This window comes from Lutjanus erythropterus, chromosome 7 (genome assembly GCF_056507025.1).
Source record: "Lutjanus erythropterus isolate fLutEry1 chromosome 7, fLutEry1.hap2, whole genome shotgun sequence".
Classification (NCBI taxonomy): domain Eukaryota; kingdom Metazoa; phylum Chordata; class Actinopteri; order Lutjaniformes; family Lutjanidae; genus Lutjanus; species Lutjanus erythropterus.
This window is the reverse complement of record NC_139323.1, coordinates 35,197,566-35,220,100: the sequence shown is the minus strand read 5'-3', so window position 1 is coordinate 35,220,100 and position 22,535 is coordinate 35,197,566. Positions and strand designations below refer to the sequence as shown.

The 22,535-nt window shown below is 39.6% G+C and overlaps 1 protein-coding gene across 1 annotated transcript in view; it reads left to right on the top strand.

Annotated features, from left to right (window-relative positions):
* LOC146324305 (glypican-5-like) overlaps positions 1 to 22,535 on the top strand; it is a 72,199-nt gene that overhangs the window by 23,625 nt on the left and 26,039 nt on the right. The window contains exon 8 of the mRNA XM_084722303.1: positions 12,044 to 12,164. Within this exon, the coding sequence (XP_084578429.1) occupies positions 12,044 to 12,164 (121 nt within the window). The remainder of the gene's footprint in view (positions 1 to 12,043; positions 12,165 to 22,535) is intronic.

Here is a 22,535-nt window from a genome sequence, read left to right as displayed (position 1 = left end):
CAGCCATATGAAACAGACCATGTAGCCTTACAAGGACAACCTACACAAATAAACAAACACACAAACACACACACACAAACCTACTTTGTCACCGTCAGTGTTCCAGTGAAGGCCAGTAAACCTCGTATTTATTGGTTCTGCCCTTTCTTTGCCTCTGCTATTTTGAGGTAAGTGGAGCAGTTAAATATATATAGTTTACACACATATTTATATTATTTTACATTTAAGAAATGCAGATGATAACACACTTTATAATGTCACCAGTCTAGTTAAATGAATAAATAAATGTATAAACATGTCCTTCACCTATAATGACTGTCCTTTGGTAAACTTTGAAGAAAGTCAAGTAACAATATGTAGCAACTGTGCATCAGAAATGTACAGCAGAGTGAGTTGGAGCCATAGACTGTGTATTACATAGGTGGAAATCTTATTTAATATACGACCTTTGGTTGAAGGGAGTTGTTTCCCTCACCCCTCCCTCTTCAGACTTGGGGAAGCTTGGGCAGGCTGCAGGAACACTGCAGGAGGCACAGGACAGGAGTGCAGCATTGTAAACTGACAATAACAAGCGATGACCAGTCCAACACTCTGAGCTGCTCTGCTGTTTATAACAGTCAGTCGTCTGTCTACGTAAAGCTTCAGCCCACTGCTCTGAAAACAGTTACGCACCCTGCCAGACTCCATAACATTTTACATCTACTCCTTCAACAAGATTACTAATGATTTCTTATGATTCACAGACAGACACTCATTTGGGATTCATTTGAACTCTAATTAATGGGAAACAGTCATACAAAAACAGTTATTCCAGCCTGGAATAGAAATCAATGGATAGAAGTGCAAAGTTGTGTTTACATCTTAATTTCCCGTATCTCTATCTACATTCAGGCCATTTTAGTCCAGCCCAATCCATCCCACTCAGTAATTTTGTCTGTGACAGGTCAGTTAGATGAAGTTTCCTAACTGCAAGTGAAGTACTCAGAACTCCTCAGACTGTCAGTATCCGTGAGGTGGGTTTTAGGGTGAAGTTTTTACTTAGAGGAACAGAAGAGATGCCACACTCGGTCTGTGTTGGAGTTCAGCCAGTCTGTGCCTCTCTGACCTCTTTACATCTTCTTCTCCCTTGCATCTATCCATCCACCCATTCATTCATTAATTCAGCCATCCATTCATCTCTCCATCCTTCTATTCAGACCTCCATTCATCTCCTCCACCCTCTGACCCACTTCACTTACAAATGTCTGTGTTTGGTGAGTGTGTGTGGATGTGAGAGAGAAAGAGAGATAGACGGCAAAACACACATGCCTTAGGGCATCTTAAATAACATCTTGTGGGAGTGTTTATCATCAGAATGCTCTCATGCGAAAAGAAACAATCAAAATATGGTCATTTTAATGCAGAATAACTAAAATACCTTCTACATTTCATATGAAAACAAGCCGAATATAGTTGCACACAAGAAAAATGCAGCCCATTACTGCTGCTTCCAAGGGAATTGTATAAGAGGGAAGGTACAATTTACCACTTCGGTGTTCAACAACTTGAGGTAAAAGTCCCAGAATACGACTAACAATGAGTTATGTTGAACAACCTGCACAATTTAGAGACCGATGAGTAAACACTGCTATCAGCTGCCAACCCAGACCAGGCCATACATAAACTGAGGCGATGGCAGGGCCCAGTTGGCAGCCGGCGGTCCTCCAACTGCTGCTGGCCAGTCCTGTACGCACAGACCAGAGAACAGTCTAAGATGAAACATCTTCACTGTTGTATGTGGTTTTCCATCATATTATAGACACAATAGCTCTTGAAAACGGGTTCTCAAGCTCAATATATCTGTTCTATATAATATAAATAGAAATTTAGATCATGCAGTGACATTTAAAGTTACAGCTGCGCTGAGCAGCTTCCTATCCATCCGTCCTCACTTAATGTCACAGCCCCCCGTCTGTAGCTAATTTACTGCGGCCATTTCTCCCTCCATGAATATCTCTGATTTAAATCAAGCAGGGGGCGAATGGTATAAATGAAATCCAGAGTGTGTGATACGCGGTGGAGAACTGATTATGTCTCTGAACCCAGGATTGACCGAACAAGACAAGAATGATGGTATGAAAATGAATTGATATTCCTCAGCTGTGCATGAATGCAGGTACACGGGTGCAGTTAAACAATTTTAAAGAGGTGTGTTTGCAGTAATTTAGACCAATCCCTTTCCTTAAGGGACCGCCTTTTCTATTTTGAATTTTGAGCAGATTATTTCCTGTGAATGTTGCATCAGAGATGAGATTTCCTGTTTTTTTTTAGGAGCTTTCATACAATTCTCTGTATGCATTGTGTACTGTTTTATTTAGCAGCAATCATACATATTTAATAGGGGTGTCACAATTTTGGAATGAGCTTGAAATTAAGAAGCAAATTGCAAAACAGATGTCTGATTCTGCCAGTGTTTGTTTTTCTCTCCATCCCTCTGTACTACATTTTACAGTGTAGCTTACCAGTCATTGTATCACAATGGACACCATGTAAGACTACCTTTTTATCTTTTAAAAGAAGAATTTGAAAAGTTAAATGACAGCTGTTAGGGCATAAAACCAAAATCAGAGTAATTCTGATCCAATAAATGTGCATTTCATAAAGAAAGACCTTAAAAATGCTCTTCATTGAGTCCCTGATAGGAGTTGTGTTTATGTTTATGGATCACATTACAGTGATTGCATGATGGAAGAGGTTCCAGCTGTTTAATGTTGTACAAACTCTTTCAAATGTTACCAAAGCATTTACAAGTAAACTTAAGTTGCAGTTATTAAAGCAGTAAAATATCTGATTTATCTGTCAATCATTGCGCAAAGTTAGTTTAGTTAATTAGTTAGGGTAATAAGTCAGTAAATGAAAATAAGAAATAAGAAATGTCAGAGAAAGATGAGTTTGTGGGCCTTCTAATGTGTATTCATTTTATCTGATAAATTAAGTTATCATTATTGTTAAATATATATATATATATATACATTTTTCAAGAGTCTTCCCCAGGCAAAAATTGTGCCCTTAATTCAGCCAGTTGAAGCTGTAATTACTGATAATCTCCAGAAGAGGGAAGCATCATATCACCATGCAAACAAGTAACAACACATTAACTCTGCTTCCACCACTAAAGAGCTGCCACACCCAGTGTTTTCATGTATTTCATGTATTTTTTTTAAATAGATTAAAATTCATTTTTTAATGCATTCAAACCTTTTACATAGTTCTTCACGGAGTCAGGGAATCACAGAGAAGGAATTTGGCCGCAGGGGATGAAGAGAAACATGAGGGATAGAGAAAGTGAGACCAAGAACAATTTTCCAAACCTATCCAAACCACAGCGTATCGCTTCCACATCTGGTTCAAGAGGTACAGGTAAAAGCCTCAGGTGTGAGCATAGTTACTGTGTGTTTGTGTGTCAGAGTTATTGTAAATGAGTCCACAGGAATGCAGCTAGATTTACAAATGAGGTTTTGACTCTTATAATTACACATCACCCACAGATCAGATCATTATCTCAGGTAATTTTATTTTGACTGTTCTGTGTGAGCCTGCATGCGTGCGTGTGTGTATGTGTGTGTGTTTGCGTGCACGTCACAGACGCTTTAAACGTTCGCTCGCAGAGATGAGACGGAAGAATGGATCTATGTGTGTGTTACCGTTAACAACCGTGCAGTTACCGAGGGCAGCAGCAGAGCAGCTTTGTCATTACGGTGCCTGTGATTTATGTCTGTCGTTCTCCAGATCTTATTAAGTGTCACTCACAGTCACACCTCTATGCGGCGTGTGTAGCACTCTCTCTGCAATATTATCATCTGGTGTCATACAGAGAGAGGATCCCGACAGTCTGTAATCTGGCCAATAGCTCATTCACAGCGCTGACAGTTTCCAATACATTCAGCGGGATGGCGGGTATTGGACATGAGAAAAGGCTCTAATTGTGCAGATGCTGTTGATACCGCCTTCTCCATTTGAATATAAAACACAATCCACGAGGTGTGATTTATTACAGAAACTGATGAAAAAGGTTTGTACATTTCCAAGACGGTAACAGATCATTTTCCGTAACCATTGGACAGAATACTCATGTTAATCAGCCCCGCCATGCGCCATTTCCCCCCAAATTGATGAAAAAGGCTAAAGATCTGACGTCTGTGAGTCCAATCAACAACCATTCACCATTTCTGCAAATCATGAATGAATTAGCTCATCCCGCTTGAACCCACTTGCTCATTTTAATCAAACGTAACAATACTGAATGGCAGTAAAAAGAAAAAGAAATAGAGCCACCGCCTCTTCATCTCCAGCCTCAGTAAATCTGATGGCTGTTAAGGATTAAGTGGGAATGATATCTGTTCTGCTTTCAACAGATGTTTCAGAGCTGCTGCTGGCAGAGCGTTATGAGAATGTCTCCTCCTGAAAATAACAAATAGATGCATGCAGCCAACTCTCTTCACTGATTTTGTGGTGCTAAGAGGGACACAGAAGTCATACAATGTCACGAACAGATTAAGTGATTGTGGCAGTTGTAGATCAGCAACTCCTGTGATCTGCGAGGTGAAGTTACTGACAGAGTTTGGTTGGTTTGTAGAGAGCGATGATTTGCTCATATAACGGCAGTTTTCCATCAGAAGAGGTTGTCTGAGGGCAAAGGTATTCTAAATGTAGAGTACGCTTAAACTTTTTAAGTGGCTAAAATCTGATTTGCTGCTGATCCTGTCCAGAGGTGTACATTTCTTAACTTCCTACACCGGTTCTCCTGCTGCTTCTGCAAACTGGGGACATGGTGACCACCATCTCCTGTAGGTAATACACTGGCTAATCTGAACTATCCCTTTAAGACCTGGAACCTGGAACAGGTATCCTTTCGTCTTCCTTCTATTGCACCAATCATCACAGAGCATATCCCATTGATTGATCTTTTCATTACATTTTGCATAGTCATAGTCATGGAAACTGGCTCATGTGGTCCATGTGCATTTGCAATAGAGATTGCAGTGACCCTGATAACTTTGTTCCAAATTCCAGGTTGTCTTACCCGTCACTTATCCTGGTATTGCTAATCAGTAATAGCTGAAGGCATTCGTCTTGGAGCACTGTACGCCAGTTTGCTTTTAGTCAGCCCTTGATCCACTTTAGACCTCACCTCAGTTGCAAATAGGATTATTGTCCTGTATATTTATAGATTCATTTAACATGGCGGGCTCCACGGAGGAGGACCCACGCCCTCTGCAGATATAAACAATTCATTCTAAGGTAACGAAACCGCCACTATTTCTGCTATATTCTGATAGTAGATCCCCTCAGATCAGCCATTCCCAAACTTAAGAATTCTGCAGCCCAATTTGAAATCTGAAAATCCTTTAATCACAACTCTGATCAACATGAGAATAATTTTACCAATGATGAGGTATAAGATATGTTCTGGTGTTAATGTGACAGTTCACCAAAAATGGTGTGATGCCTGATAAACTGGGTCCGATAAATTAAAAATAGCACTAAATTTAAATCTTTGAAAATTAATCCTAAATTTATGGTGTTATACAGGAGTGCATTATATTGAAAGGTATTTCTAATGTTCTTCCCCTCACACTTATGTAAATGGGGTGGCCAAAATAATAGAAACACATCAATAGTTTGGCTGCAAGCTGCAGTCTCTATAATAAAACTCCAGTTAAATTAATACATGTATCAGAGTGTCAGTCAAAACTTATCTTTGTAAAGGCAGAATTAAAGGCAGAGCTGTTGTACTGGATCACGTAAGACTGTTCAACTGTAATGAAGTGGCCGGTGGGTGTACATAACAGTAATTACATATCTCCACTGTGGCTGGTTCTAAGGTTGCGAAGGTCACATCTTATAAATAACTCGGTATCTGTCACAATGAGAAATGTTGCTTTAAATATCATATAGAAAACTTTTGCACACTGCAACACAAGCCTGGCTTTCTGAACTTTTCCTCTCAGTGGTAGAAAAAGTATTGCTGAAGCTGTTTTTCTCTCAGTTCCTGATTACGGGGATGTAATCTATAGACATGCTCCTGCCTCTACCTTTACCATTAAGCACTTGGATTCATTACTGGAGATAATTACAGTTCCCACCACTGCATTTTTCATGATTAGGTCGGTTGGTCTTCCTTTACTGACAGGCACAATAAACAGTTGGTGTTAATTTAATGTTTCTGCTTGTTGGAAAGTCATCATGTTGGATGTACTTTTTAATGCTCTTGAAGGAGTAACTGCTTTATTGTTGGTGCACTGGTCTTATGAAATGATCTGCACTTAGTGTTTGATCTGCCACTAAAAAGCACTTTATACCCCTCTCTAACTTCAAAGACCTACACGATAATGGCCTAATACCTGCCTGTATTACTCAAACTAATTGTCAAATTATTTTCCAGAATCTTTCCTTTGTTTGTATCTGTCTCTTTATTTTTGTCTCTTTCGTTTTGCAACTGTAAACAGGTTGTTGCGGTGAAAGATCTATGCTCAGCCAACCATATAAAGGTCAAATCATTTGCCTGCCACTCATGTTTTCATTGTTATGAATGAAGAGACACAACCCTAGCTTCAATGAGGATTAAGGAAAACATGAATATGCAGGAATATCTGTGAGGTTTTGACACTGTTGCATGTGTGGCAGATTCATTGGATGCGTGGTGTTGACACTGATCCCCAAAATCTTTGTTGGAGTCTGAGGAATCTTGGGATTTCCCCCCGGGGCACAGTCTGTGGTTTTTAATTGAGCACCCTTCTCCTTTCCTGTCCTTTCTTCTCTCCTCTTTCCTCTCATATTCTACTCTGTATATTGCCTTGGATTTTACAAATGAGGGGAGAGTTGCTGAACCTTTCATCACAGGTGTTAATGCATTTAAATGTAGTCCAATATCCTGTTGTTACATAAGGTTCTCGATCAATCTGTTTGCTCATGTTGGTACATGTAGCATCATATCTTGTTTTTATCCACCGTCTCATCTCACACATAAAGTAAAAGCAGAATTAAATTCTTACAGAGATCAGACAGGATGCACCTTATGAGCTTTTGCTGTTCACCGGTGCATCTTTGTAATTAGTGAAAGCAGTTTCCACAGCGATAATGCTAGAAATGTTCATTTTGTTTATGTAGCAATACAAAAGAGATCCATGAGATATGATCTGTCTCGTAGAGTAAGATTAGTGGGTTATCCAGCTAACTTTAGACATAACCCAGGGTTTCTGGATTTATCGGACTTGCTCACTTTGTTTTGTGCAGCATAGCTAACTTCCTCTGGTGTATGTTAAGATCAAAGGATTTGAAGAAAAATGCATAAACAGCCCACCCACTAACAACCTCCACAAAAATGTAGCAATAGTCACATATTGAGTAAAGAAACAAGGTGGGACTTCCCGCTGAGGGTGACCAGATCCCAACAGACCAAATGTGGAACAAAGAGTTTGTTTGTGTGGGACAATGTGAGACATGTTACCAGTGCTGAGAGGTAGTCTAATATTTTTATGTTATATCTACTTTTTAAAAAAGTGTATTCTGCCCCTTATAATATTTCTTGCTTTGCCTTCTGGTTGCTTCAGCAGAAAATCACAATCTTGTGGTTGTTTTAAGCCATTGAGATTTAAGACATTGGGTTCTACTGTAGATTTCAGAACGTGACAATATGTATGTGGGGTACAGCATGCAGGAGTCACTCAACTGCATTATTCTATTCATTGTAACATAATATAGATTAAATGCAAGCCAGTAACGGTTTGAGATTAGATTTGCTGTCATTTAGGATGTGAAAAATGTGCTAGCATTGGAAAACATTCGGACAAACCTTTACAGCAGGATGGATGATGATGTTATCGTTCCGCAGATGCGTCTGCAGACACTTTGTGATTATCGGTCAATCCCTTATCTCAAAATACCCTAAGATCATATTGATTAATCCTCTGATTAGTCTATCACTAATGCAGGTTACAGGTTAGGCCTTTAGCAGGTGAAGGGCTTAATGAATATGTTTTATTTATTTTATATAAGTGAATACATTAAGCATAAACCTGTATGATTGGGAGCGCTGCACAGTGTGGTAACAGCTAGTTATTTCAGCCTCTGTTATCTAATCTGTCTGGCATTTATCTTTGGATTTCAGGAAACTGCGTCCACAGATTGGCATATCTCTTTTGGAGCCACATGTTTTGTGTGTGACTCACATATGCTGTGTCTCTTCATGTTGCAATCTCCACCCTCCCAATGTAAAATTGAAAAATAAATAAAAAAAAAACTCTCTGTGCTTCGCCTTCAGCTGGCTTCTTTCACTTATAGGTAGTTTTCTAGTCTTTGTTATATTTGCATTTTATTTTCTTTGGGATAGCTTCTATCATAGTCTGCCTAAATCTGCATAGCTTGTGACTTGCAATTTTCCCTGTTGAGCATAGCGGAGGATGCAAAGACATCAAACACAGCCCAGTGATGACCGTGTTTTCTGCTTTCCCCACAGCCATTGGATGAAAGACAGATTTTAGAAAAGTGTCTGCCCTACAGTGGTTTGACTTTTGAAAAGTAGAGCCAATCAAAATGTGGGTCAGGAATCTACTTGGCCAAAGTTCTTATTCTTATTTGCCCCTGTATAAATTGTTTTATTAGCAATTATTTAATAACAACTAATACTCAAGTTGATTGTCATGCTTAATCGAGGGATGAAGCATCTATAAAATGTCAGATAATAATGAAAAATGTCTATCCCAGTTTTCAAAGTCCAAGATTATGTGATAGTTGAGAGGCTGAAACCAGTAGGTTCTGCCATTTTTGCATAAAGAAATGCTTTAATTATTCATTCATTATCAAAATAGCGTAATAGTTGAATTCTTTTTTACCATTTGCCCAGTTGGGTAAGTGATTTGCCAGATTTATTTGCCCACCTTGGCATTTTACATGCCCGGGCAAGTAGGCAATCTTTACTGTTATATGTGTGGGACAAGGGGTAAAATTCCTGTGCAGTCCCACAAAAGCAGGACATCTGGTTGCCTTCCACCATGGGTCCTATCACAAAGTAAATAAAAGAAAGTAAACACAGTTACTTTAGGATATTTAATTACAGCAGGATATGGCCTGTCACGTACGGTAGGTTAAATCTGCCTTAGCTGACACTGAACATGAATTAAAACCTATGCGGCAGATGCAGTACTTACAGCAGGACAGCCATGTGCCAACCATAAATCCAGCCATAAAAGTATCTCCCACTAATTTACGTACACAGCGTTATACTCACACAGACCCTCATCAGTCGCTCTTTTCCTGCAGCTGTTATGTTTGATCATTAACAGTGCAGTTTTTCTGCAGTAATCCTCTTTGCATTGGCAGCAGAAACACTGTACACTGTAATAATGCATCTCATCATGAAACATACGAGCAAAACTGGCAGTAATTATTTTTTCCATAACCACCCTACTCCAGGCTACTGCATATGTTGAAAGTATCAGCAGTATATAATGTTTAATTTTTTTTAAAGTTCTGTTTCTATTGATTATACTTATTATAGTTGTGTGCTGCACTCTTTTTTCCGCCCTGCTTCATATTAATTTTTGCTTTTCTAATGACCTAATTTTCCCATGAGGATCTGTAGTCTCATCATCTCTTACATTAAACATGCAGCTCTTGATCTGTTGATGTTATATGCGATTGGCTGCATATTAAATGTGAACTTGCCCAGAGCTGAATTGGAAAATGTATCTCACAGAGACAGCTCATAAGCACTTCAGACTAGTTATCGTGGGTTGCCAGTGTCAAGCTTAATGAAGCCAGAACACAAAAAGAACCCGACTGGGATGAACTGGCTTTGTGAATCAGGCCTCGGGAGATTTCACTTGGCTCCAACGGGACCTTTACCAGAATATGACCTTCTATCGGGAAAAATGGATGCATGAAAACACAATCTGAGTGAGAACAAGACAAATATTTTAGAAACTTAATTAGAGACTTGATGCATCAGACGAAAGTTTCCCAGCGTGGTAACCAGCAGGGTTAGCGTGGCTCCAGAGGTCAGGGTCTTCACCACCACAACATCTCTTGGCATTAGTCAGGTCGTATTTTTTTAGATTTGGTTGACATCCACCGTGCGTCTGCTCTCTGGTTCCCACAATCCTCTTCCCTTGTTGCCATAGCCAGAGTGTGTTTGTGTTTGCGAGGGTGTGGACTCAGCGGTTACTGAGTCGGTGGCTGATTGTATTAGCTAGCAAAGCTGGTTTGGAGACTTGGAAAAATATGACTCATGAACAGTTGTTTCTTCTCTTTTGCTCTTCTCTCACTTCATCTTCCTTTTGATCCACCCACTGCAGCCCCCCCACACAGACAAAAATGATGTGATACTTGCTTGCAGCCCACTACAGAAAGAAACATCAATATGCAAGATGATCAAGGATCAAACTCAGTGATGACATTTATTTGCCAGATTCAGCCACTCACCCAGTTTGTCATTTAAACAAGTTCAGTATGAAGTTCTCATATGCGCACATCTGCAGAAGGAGTAGCTATTCTGAGTCAGAAAAGTGGAGGAAACCATCCAGAAAAAGCAGTGAGAAGAAGTCGGAAACAATCTCACAGCTGGTGACAGGCCGAAAGACATTTTGTCTAAAAATCTCATAGCTTATTTAAAAAATCTCATCTCATATACCTGTTAGAACAACCTGTATGGAGGCAAAATCTCTGCTCTTACGGAAGCAGATCAGACTCCCTGTTAGTGTGCTGGGAGTCCAGTAACAAAGAAGAAACCCACGGCTAAAATTAAACCAGAGCATAGCATTTTGTAGCAAATGGCGGTGAGTCTGCAGATTGCAAACACGTTGTCTCACTCTCCCCTTTCAAACGTGTAAGTGAACCTACAGTGGCTTTGAAACCGTACCACTGTAGAAAAATGGGTCGCTTTGCACAATCACAAGAAACTACATGAAGTTTTATTAATGCAGTGGAGGAAAAGATACAGTGTTTTCTGCTGTAGTGCAGTAGAATAAACGTATAAAGCAGGGGTTCTCAAAGTGCGGCCCGTGGTCTATTGATGGCACTCAGAAACATTTTGTGCGGCCCCTGAACAAGAATGAAATGCATGCATTTTAATTTAATCATTCCTTTTAAATACTTTCATGTTCAATGGCTTACATTTAATACAACAAGCCTCTGTCAGGTTAGGCGTGACACATGTAGAAAGATGCTGGTTGCACAGCAGCCAGTGGTTCCTTGTTACTGTCACAGGGATCATCAATACTAGTGCTTCATTTTAGTGGATGACTTTGAAAATGAAACTGGAAAAGCTGCCAGTGAGAAAATGCTAAATGGTTGCAGAGAAAAGGGAAATTTCAGGATTTCAGCATTTCCAGGATGTTTTTGTTTACTGTACTTCATTGGACCTCGGGGGACACATAAAGTGATCTGCCTTATATGTAAACAGGAATTCTGGGTTCAAGGACCGTTGAATGTTAAACGTCATTATGAAACCAATCACAAATCGACAAGTAGAGTTTTCCTGTGCAGCCCTTAATCATATGCTGACACCCAGACATCAAAACTTCGAGACCTACTGGTATAAAGCTTCACTAAATGTTATTTTTAATCAGTTACAGTATTTGCCACCTTTTGTGAATTCAATCATTTGTTTTACTCATTTATCAACCTCTTATTGATAAAAATCTCTGTGACTATAACTGATAAAGATCAAGGTCAGTCTGCCAGAAAATTAAACTGGTTGTCTCTTTATGTCTTATATGTCTCTTTGTAAACTAATTTTACTGTGTGTGTGTGTGTGTGTGTGTGTGTGTGTGTGTGTGTGTGTGTGTGTGTGTGTGTGTGTGTGCGTGCATGCGTGTGTCTGTTCCTGCACATGAAGTGAATCATACACCCTGACTGAACACACTAGTACACTGACTGTGGGAAAACTGGGGCAGGAGGAACACACACACATACACACACATACATGCATACACACACATGCACACACACTCAGAACTGGGACAGAAAGTACTGTATGTCTCATTCTTCTTCTGTCTTTCTGCAGTTATGCAGGTCGTGTGGTTGGCAGCACTTTAAAAGCCCAGAAGGAAAACCCAGAGATGACCGTCCGTAATACAGATCCTGTCCTGAAGGGGGCGAAACTGAGGCTGGAGCAGTTAACACAGGTAGACACACGTGGTCACTTCAAATAGGAAACCGTGCGTAAGATAAAATTTGGCGCACACCATTCTCACAATGTCATATTCTCAACAAACCTTGGAATGATTTCACGAACTATGAATTACACGAAAGAGGAATATTTAGCTTTTTGCCCCACTAACAGCAGAACCTACAGTCAGCAGTCTGTCCGTTTTTCACCAACACTTTTATCCAGAGCAAGCCATCTTGGTTGTCTTGATTGTATAACACTGACATAGATATTTGTGGCCCCTGTAAGATGATTCTTGATTATTTTTGTGATCTCATCAGTGGCAAAATGCATTGTTCTCTATGAGAACATCCTAACTGGCTGCATACAGAAGAGTGTAGCAAAAATTACAGATATCTTCACATGTGAGGGACGCTGTTGGTATTAAAAAAAGAAAAGAAACACATCAAGAGGGCCTGGAGCATATCATCACAACTACCTTTCCCGAGTTGATTCTATATTTTGAAAAACTTAATCGTGCTCTGAAAGCAGGAGATGTATGTGCATGGAAATAATCAGGAAAATAAAGAGCTGTGTACTCTTTTCCGTCAGGTAGAAGTATCCAGTTACTCAGACCTACACGATGATAGTCCAGTCAGAGCTCTGAGGAAATGCCAGGTAAACACCCCAAAAGTGCACAGATGAGATGTATATGAGTGTTTATTCCTGTTGCCTTATTTGTGGAAATGACCAACTCTTGAAACTGAAGACACTTGACTCTTTTATAACTATTTTGGATGTTGACATTAGATTTCCAGCCTGCTAATGTCAGTTATAATAAGCAGGCAATGTAGGTGCCTCACAGTCATAGATCCAGACTCTACAGCTCCGGAGGCAGAAATACCCGCAGAATGTAAAAGAAGAAAAGAGGAGAGAGAAGAGAGAGCACAAAACTACAGGAGAGAAGATGTGGAGATAGTACCGAGCATTAATGCAATAAGAGTGCATACAGATATAGAGGGAGAGGAGCTTGGTGCATCATGGGAAGTCCCCCGGCAGTCTAGGCGAAGAGCAGCAGGGATGGTTCATGGCTCACCTGAGCTTTGTATGTGAGGAGAATGACTCTAAATTATGTTCTGGCTTTTGCATGGAGCCGGTGCAGAGAAGCTAATACAGGAGAAATATGATTTCTTTTCCTAGTTCTTGTCAGTGCATGTGCCGCCGCAGGTATGTAATATCCTGTCTGTGAATAGTTTCCCAGAGGATGACTCCCATTACTTTTTCCTGGGACCCCCTGACCTTTCTTCTAGCGCCGCCATCAAAATTTTCCTCCTACAGACAGATAATCTAATGTCATGAAATTTAACGGATACATTTGTTACCCTGGAGACATTTTCCATTTTGGACACACGAGCTTTCTTTCTTTCTCGTCGCGTCATCATCGGGTCAAAATGTCAGCGTTGCATCAGCATGATCTTTGTAACATACCTCACAATGATGTAGGTGTTCCAACCTGTACACTGATATAGTCATTTCAAGCTAATTTCACAGTCAAGGCTTAAGCCTAGTCCCAGGCTAAAATGTCTGTTTAAGCGGCGTTAACTCGAAGCGACTCGCACTCGCACTCACATTAAAATCGTCATAGATCCAGCCTATTCTGAATTCAACTGAACCGATTGCAAAAAGGAAGATTTAGAACTGTTCTAGGACTCACCTGAAGCTTTTTTTAGATGATTTTTTTGGCATTTTGGAGACATAGAAGACATCATGCAGCAAAGAGCCACGGCCTGGGAAAAGTATGTACCAGAACCCTGCATAAAGCATTAATAACTTCTGTTGTCACTTTAGCCATGACACCATGATATATAAAGGTGGTTTGCATTCTGCAGGAGTTTTGCTACCTGCCCTTAATGGATGGAATTATTCATATCCATACTTAAATAATGATGCTGTTGTTAGTTTGATCTTTAGCTGTTATTATTACTGTAAAATATTAAGTTCAACCTCTTGGTGTTTCTTCAAAGTTAGATGAAGGTGTGATATACAGTTACCAAAGCCAACTGCAGGGTTCTGGGTTGTATTGTGTGTGTGTGTGTGTGTGTGTGTGTGTGTGTGTGTGTGTGTGTGTGTGTGTGTGTGTGTGTGTGTGTGTCTGTCCGTCTGTCTTTGGCTCTCAATCATCCGTTATCATCTCACGTGTGAGGCACTGCTTAATCCAATAAACTCAAATGTCAGCACTCGACAGAGATGTCGATAATAACATGCAATAATAAATTAATTATTTCAACAATTAAACTGAATTTATGCAGCACTTTCAAAGCTCTGCGCCGCATGGTAATATGGTGATATGATACGCATGGATGATTCATAAAACCATATAAATATGATCACATAAAGTGACACATCCAGGTTGTTCATAATGATGATTAATTGTTTGCGCCAAAGACCATGTGGCTGTGTTTTGGACAGTTAGAGACAGTTAGACAGGCTGATAGACAGACAAACTGGAAGCCAGACAGGTAAATGGGGAGAAAGGGTTCGACTGAAGAGATAACAGAGAAATATATAGCGTGTCAGCCATAAAATGATAAGGCTGGCAATATTCTATATTTTTGTTACTGTCAACAAAAAAACCCTCTCAATACTTTCTGACATTCCTCATGAGTCAATGGGACTTATGTGTCATGAATATTTATATAATTTTTTTGTTAAAGGCTAAATAATTTCCCAACACAACTGGGCACTGTAGATTTTAATAAACTGTCTTTAACAGGAGTAAATAGTGTATTTGTCAGGGACTATTTTCTGCTGCAGATTTGTGAACAATCCATAATTTATGTGGGATGGATAAAGCACGTGTTCACTGTAATGAGTTAGACAGTAGTAGAGGTTTATGGCACATATTCCAAAGAATCAGACTTTGGCTTCACAGACGATCCAAGTTTATAGTAGAAGTTCACTGTTGGTTTTGTTCTGTATCTTGAGAATTCTTTACATAAGAACTGCTGCAGATGGGGCTGAATGAGCAGAGGCAAAATATGGAGTGAAAGTATGTTGAATGCAGAGCTCAGCATAAATGTCTGGTTTGGCAAGTGGGTCAGTAATCTAGTTTACTTGCCTCTGTACAAACTGTTTTATTTATTAATTGGCATGTTTAATCTAGGGCTGCAACGTCTATAAAATGTCAGAAAATAGAGTCCATTTCAGTTCTTCGGTCCAACGTGTTGTCTTTAAACGTCTTGTTTTGTCTAAAACCCAAAGATATTTAGTTTAAAATGATAGTGCACAAAGAAATGTGTGACATTTGAGAAGTGAAAGCAGCTTTTTCTGCCATTTTGCATGAAAAATTACTTAAAAGATCAATCCATTATCAAAATTAGCATTGAACTGTGTATTTTATATGGTATTATAGTTATATTTACAGAACAAATCCATGAGATGTGAACAGCAACCCCCAGCAACATCTTTTGGCCATTTTCAAAATTTGTTTTTCTTTTCAACAAAGAAGAGTCTAGCACACAGATTACCTGAGTACAGGAAACAGGAAAGGAGAAGGGTGAGCCAGATACCAAGCTTGCTCAACTGTCACTGGAGAACAGTTTGAAAAGAGGCGGGACTTAGGAAGGGTCAATTCATAAATGAAACAAGGCAGAACATCCCACTGTCGCTTTTATCACAAAGTAAAAGACAGAACATGAACACAGTTACTTTCTGCACTATAATTAAAGCACGATACAGTCTGATCATGTGTTGTCATCACTGTGTCGTTGCTGTGGTGATAACAAATGAAATCTGACGTTTAGCTACGACTATAAATCAAGACCCACAGAATGCCTAATCATAAGGTCAAAAATGGAAATTGTAGTTTGTCAAGACAACCTGATGAATTCTGTTAACATAAGACTGTGTGTGTATGGAATATTCATGGAGACTCGTGGGACGGGACATGCTAAGGTTTATTTTTCTCTTTTTGCTGTTGAAGCTTTTTTTGTGCTCCGTCTAATTTTGGTGGTGGGTCCATTAATCATGTTGCATTTACATGGAGGAAATGCGAAGTCAGCAACCCCCCCTCCCCCACAAACACACACCGCACACGCACTATGTAATCATTTACGTTTGAGATGTACTTTCTCAGCCTATTAATTCTGTGTAACCCGTACATGTCCTGTTAGGCTGTGATTTAAGAAAAACTGAATCTATGAATCTTCTAACATGAACACACACTCAAACAGTATGAGGATAAAGAAAGGTTAGATCAATGTTTTTGGACTTGTAATACATTCCCAATAGATGAATGATGGAAAATGCTAACATGCCAGAACAAGAACTAAAGGAAAAAGTCAGATATAACGCAGCTCATCTGCATTGCAAACTATTTCCACTGTCAGAGGGCGAGCAGTCTTTCCATCTTTTTGATAAATTGAGAGAATGCAAGTCTGCGCACACAAGCAAACCCTGTGTGAGAGTGTGAGTACACACTGTGAGCTGTTCAAGTCCTTTGAACAAGTTGAGAGTCACCTCTGGAAATCCAGGGCCAGGGCTGTGCTTCTTTCATGCTAGCTGCCCGAGTGCTTTCTCTGTCGGGGAAGCCATTTGTCTGAAGCAAACACATTAATGCGCGCCGTGTATTAATAATTATTCATGCCTGTCATGTGTGCCATTTACAAACTTGCACAGCTAGGATGAGAGGAGGAGCAAAATACGAAACAGGACAAAGAAGCCTCCTTGGAATTTTAATTATTTCATCAGCGGTGTTTTGGACGTCTGTCTTCCTTCAGTCTTTCCGTCTGTCTCTACTTATCTTTCAATGTCCCAATTTTGTACTACATGTTAATTAGACCTTTGCAGCAGCGGGTTGTGTTTCACACAGGCTTTGCCCTCTAATGGGATTGTACTGGTGTAGCCACTAGCTTATCCCTGCAATTATAATTTGTGCTTACATGTTCAGCCAATCAGGATGAGCCTAATCATCCCTGTGAGGGCTGCCCCTGTGTAGGAAAAGGGCAGTGGTCCCACCCCTCCATCCACACTCATCCATTATTTTTTCTTAAGTGACAGCAGACGGCAACACTGCCAAGGCTGGCTTAATTAGACGACTGTTTCAATTCCTGGTCTTCCTACTGTGTCTCGGTGTTTCCCAGTATCACCAAGAATTACGTTCATGTTGGGTAATAAAGCAGCATGCGGTTTATATCCAGTGACAGCAGTCAGTGCAGGAAGTGAGAGGAGACCAGAAGTTCCTGTGTTTAATCTTTGATTTATTTAAAGGAATAGTTAACATCTCCTATCTGTCAATAAATATGAAGCTACAGCTGGCAGCCAATGAGGGTAACTACGACAGTACACTACTTGTAAATTGGTAAACTAATAAACATTTACTCATTTCACTGATCAGGTCCCTTCTCCTCCTACTCCACAGTCCGACTTCACTGTACCCATAACTGTTGCAGGAGTCATGGAAAAATAAGTTTTATTTTAATTAAAAGCTCAGAGCTGAATTACATGTAAAGCAAATTCAATAGTGGCTCTGAAAAATTGACAACTCAAATAATCCTTAAATTAAATCCTGAAAATTTCCATTTATTCTAATGGAGTTCTACAAGGCATATGTGAATGATAGTTAGCTTTAGCTTTCACAGGCTAGTCTTTACAAGAAGGTGCCTCTCCTTATTGGTGGGGTTTAAATTATTACGTATTATTATACGTAATTGTTGGTTTGACTGCAGAGGCAGAAAATAAAGAGTTAAATCTGCAACACAGAGAGCCCTTGAAAGTTAACGTATTAGCTGCAAATTACTTTCACGTAACTTTGCTGAGCAGTAGTTTCTTCCCGTTTTGTTCATGCAGAGCACATTTTGTTGTTGTTGTTAATGTTTCCAGGTGGTTGGCAAACAGTGTTATGGTGCTTTACTGCCACCACTGGTCAGGAGTGTGAATTGCAGATGGTTAATCCACACTCATACTTTGAAGTACTTATGAGTTTAGTTACTTTCCTCACCAGAAAGTCTTAGTGAAGTCAGTTAACTGTTTTTAAGTTAGGTGAGAAATAAAATTTAATGAGCGAAACAGTTAGCCTGTTTCTTTCCAAATCCGTCTTCCAGCACCTTTAAAGATTATTGATCATTGGATGTAATCTATCATCTCTAGTGATAGGCCAGACTACTATAAGGCAGCCCCAACAGTGGTTTATTTGTATCAGACAGTTTTAGCCTCACTGTCATCCACTGATTCCTGACAGTAGACGCCTCATCAGGTGTTATCCTGCTTACACCATGGTCACATGCCCTTCCACGTGTTTTGCAAAACCAAAATCCAAGGTTTTTCACAAGCCACTACTCCACTTCTCTGGAAACACCTGAGGGTTTGACTAATACCTGGAACAATCATTTCCATCCCATAAGGATCTTATCCAATGGAAACATTGTTCATGGATAGATATTTCTAGTCTGCTCAGCTCATAGAAGACTTTGGCTCAGCAATGAGCCAGAAAGCTTAGGTCATGCTAGCAAAGATTCAAAGTCAGCAACAGTGCATACTGTTTCTCCCTTTTCTTTTCAGTTTCTCTTCCTTCAGCTGCACTCCAGTGATCAAAGTTGTTATTTTCTCCAAACTGTTAAAAGAAACGTTGAAGTCACTGGTTGTAATTAGATGTTAGCTAGTTAATGTGTTGCAATAAATTGTAAACAGAGACTTCGACTGAATCTGGTTGCTCATTCCAGCCCATTAATTCAGAATTAAACAGACATTTTCGCTGGAACTATTTTGTAGGTGTTGATTATCAGTATCAGGAATTAATGGACACCCTGCAACCAATCAGAACCAAGTGTTCATCCAGACCATGGTATAAAGAGGGTCCATCCTGATTGGCTCTACACATTACTTGTAGTCTTTGACACTTTGCTAACAACAAACTGCATCATTCACAGTGTTGGCTGATGTGGTAAAGGCACTGACCACCATCCATGATCATAGTTTGCTTTCATTGCAACAGTGCAAACTTGCCAATTAAAATGTTGATTGTTGGATAGCTGGAATGAGAATTAATATTATAGTCGCGACTCAACCCCTCATTATTTTGAATTAACTTCGTCCTGTCTATTTTCTATTTTTGTAATATGCAAACTAAGACAAAACAAGACCAGAGTGCTTCGCCTTAGCCACTCGTTTTTCTCCTGTCATTAATTAGATAGGACAGGCCATTCTGGAGCTGCTACCATCGAATAATTTTACTTGTAGGCTGTTTGGTTTCTCTGGAGATTTTCAGTGCCACTCGGCCCAAATTCAGTTTAAATTCTAGCCTTTCCACATGACTGAGAAAACATAGTCCTGGTGGAAACATTGGTCTAATACATTTTTGTCCTCCCTCAGCTCTCATTTGCAGTCCGATGACAAGATGGTGAATCACCACATAGAGTCTAGTCTGTCTCCATGTCCCTTCGGACATGCTGTCATATTATAACCTTGGTTCCCCTTGATTCCACTCTGCCCCACGCTTCCTCCAACAGTGGAGGCCAGATGTCCCTCCTTATGTATCCAACCTGCATCCGCCCAGCAGGGAAACTCATCCTCAAACATTGGTTGGCATCCGCCCCCCCCCTTTGGAGAAGCAGAGAGGAGTACCAGCATGGAAGCAGCGGCGCACAGCTGTGGAAAGGGTCAGCAGCAAAATGTATTTTAGCCACTTTAAAAAGAGGACCATCTAAACAAATCAATACCTGTTTAAGTGTAAGATATAGTTAGAATAGTTTTAGTTTCATGGCCTTTTTTGACAGGAAGCTGCTGTTGTATAAGCCAACGATCACTGTCTCCACAACAACCAGACTCCACAGGCGAAATCAGAAATTTTATTTTGCTGAGTTTTTGGTCTACTGCTGCCTAGTTTGTGTTGTTTTGTGACTGGTGTCTCAAAAGGATAGTTTGGATTTACCCCCCCCCACACACACACAAAAAAATCAATATAAACCAAATATCACACTCTCTCTTGCTCAACCAAACTTCTTTCCAAAAAAACATTACTGCACAGAACACAGAAGTTTCTGGTCTACCACTGCCTCAATCTGTTAGCTTATTTGTTATTTTGTGGCTGTGGTGAATCTGAAGTAATCTTTTAAAACACAGTCACACGATTACACAAACAAACTCACTGATTGAGGCAACGGTTGACCAACAGCTCCTGTTCTCTGAGAGTTAAAAAGACTGATTTTGTCAGTGGAGTCTGGTTGTTTTAGAGAGAGGGTGACATTTTGCTTATATAACGGTGGTTTCTCGTCGGAAAAAGGCTGTCTGTGGAAAAGGTAAAGTGGTGAAAAAATTCCATATATACATAGGCACATGCTGAAGGCTTTTCTGTTGACATGACATTTTCACTTGTTTGTCCTTGTTCCAGTCAAACACATACATGTGTAGTGCAGTATAATTACGTGTAGGTCTGCTGCTGCTCATTTTCAGGGTCACACTGTGAAGAAAAATGTTTACTGTTTGCCTGCTGAGTGTGTATCACATTGTGTAACACAATATAATAACAGTTTATACCATATGCTCCTGCGTTAAAGGGATTATATTTGCAGGGCAGAGTTAAATACTGAAAAGTAGAATGGATTTTGTCAGTGTGGCAACAAGCAACACTGTCATAACTCCTCTTACCCTGCGTGACAATGAAGTCCTAAAAATGTTTGTAACTATAAAATCCCAAACAGCTGACTCTCAGTTTGGCCTTTGTAGTGTTTAATTTGCCAGACAGATTTCACCAGTGTAAGACAAAATAAATCATTAGGATAGACGTTGCAATCTTAGTGGCATCAGTTTTGCTGTATATAGAAATGTGTTATCTTTGGAGAAAATATAATAAAATAAAATGTCAGCACAATATATCTTTTTCTCTTATAAAACTCGTGGCCCTTTTCCTTATCTCTGTTTCAGCTGGAATTCATATATTACCCACCTTGACTCTCTTACAATACACATTCATCATACTGTGAACCAATTATACGTTCCTGTCGCTGTGAACGTATGTGTGAAAACCTAATAACTCCAGTTTTGGAGTTTTATATTTTCTCACTTGGACAAAAAGTTTGTGTTCTTAATCAAATTCTACAACCACTATTTTAATTTAAAAACTGAGTGGATGTTTTGATTTTTTTTTTTCTTTCAATAGTTAATCTTTAGGGGATGTGAGGTTTTCTCTCGGCATCACGATTATGTAACATGCCACAGCATCTGTTCTGAGCAATAGATAATATGGATTCACGCAGAGCCAGCGTGACCTCAATTACCCTCTAGTGTGCTCGCTGACCTGTGTGTACGTTTGTATTTTTTCTCTTTTTCTTTTAGTGTTTTTTTTACATTTCTGTTTTTGTGACCATTTGGTGACTTCAGAGGGAAACACATTACAGAAAACATCCCTTTTTATTTCATCCTGAGCATTTATCTGTTATGATTGCTAATGCTGTCATGCAGACATGCTGTAAAGAGAGAAGTGTCACAGGTCAAATAGATTAAATTTATTTTGATTCTAAATGTTTGAATGGTGTCGACCAATCAAAAATGCTGCTAAAAATTCTGTGTGAAAAAGGTTTAGAAAAGAAAGTAGCAGTATTGAGCAACTGAGTCATTTATGGGCTGTATATTCCTTCCACTGGAGGAGCAGAATATTTGTTTCACTGCATGATGTTTTTAGATGGCTAGGTTAACCAAAGAGTGACCAGAGAGTATTCATAAACACTGATGATATTCTTAAGAGGGCTAAAAAAAAAAAAAGGCTAAAAGAGCCAAAACAACCTTAAAAAAACAATCTGTAGTTAATGGATAAGATTTTGATGTCAGAAGCATTCTGGTGTCCGTTTGTAGTCCAAGTACTATTGACCAGTCACAGTGGAACGTGGTGGAATACATTGCCCAAAATGCAGGATTCAGGATCCAGGAGCCCGACGGCTATTGTCTAATGATAAATTAGCTTTTAATTAGGTTTTTAAAAATGTATCTGAATTCATATGCATATATCTGTTTAGCCTCCAGCTACATGCTCGCGTTTCAAGCTGCTATTCTGAGTATAAACAATGATCAGGGCACAGGAGAGGAAGTCTTGACCCGCATATTTGTCATCTGTTATCTGGTTATCCGCTGGCTAAATATCCAGACTGGATATCCAGAGGCAAAATCATTGTCAGAAAATAGCCAATTGATTAGCACTAAACACAAAGTACAACTGAGACTGATGGGACTGTCATTGGTTTTGCAGGTATGTAGGAAAGTATTAGACAAATTGTATTTTTCACCTGATGAGGGTCTCAATGAAGAGTCAGTGGATCACATTACAGTTTATCCTGAGGGGAGTTTGAATATTCATTTATTATTCATTCGTTATCCATAACCGCTTATCCTTGAAGGGTCGTGGGGGGGTGGAGCCTAT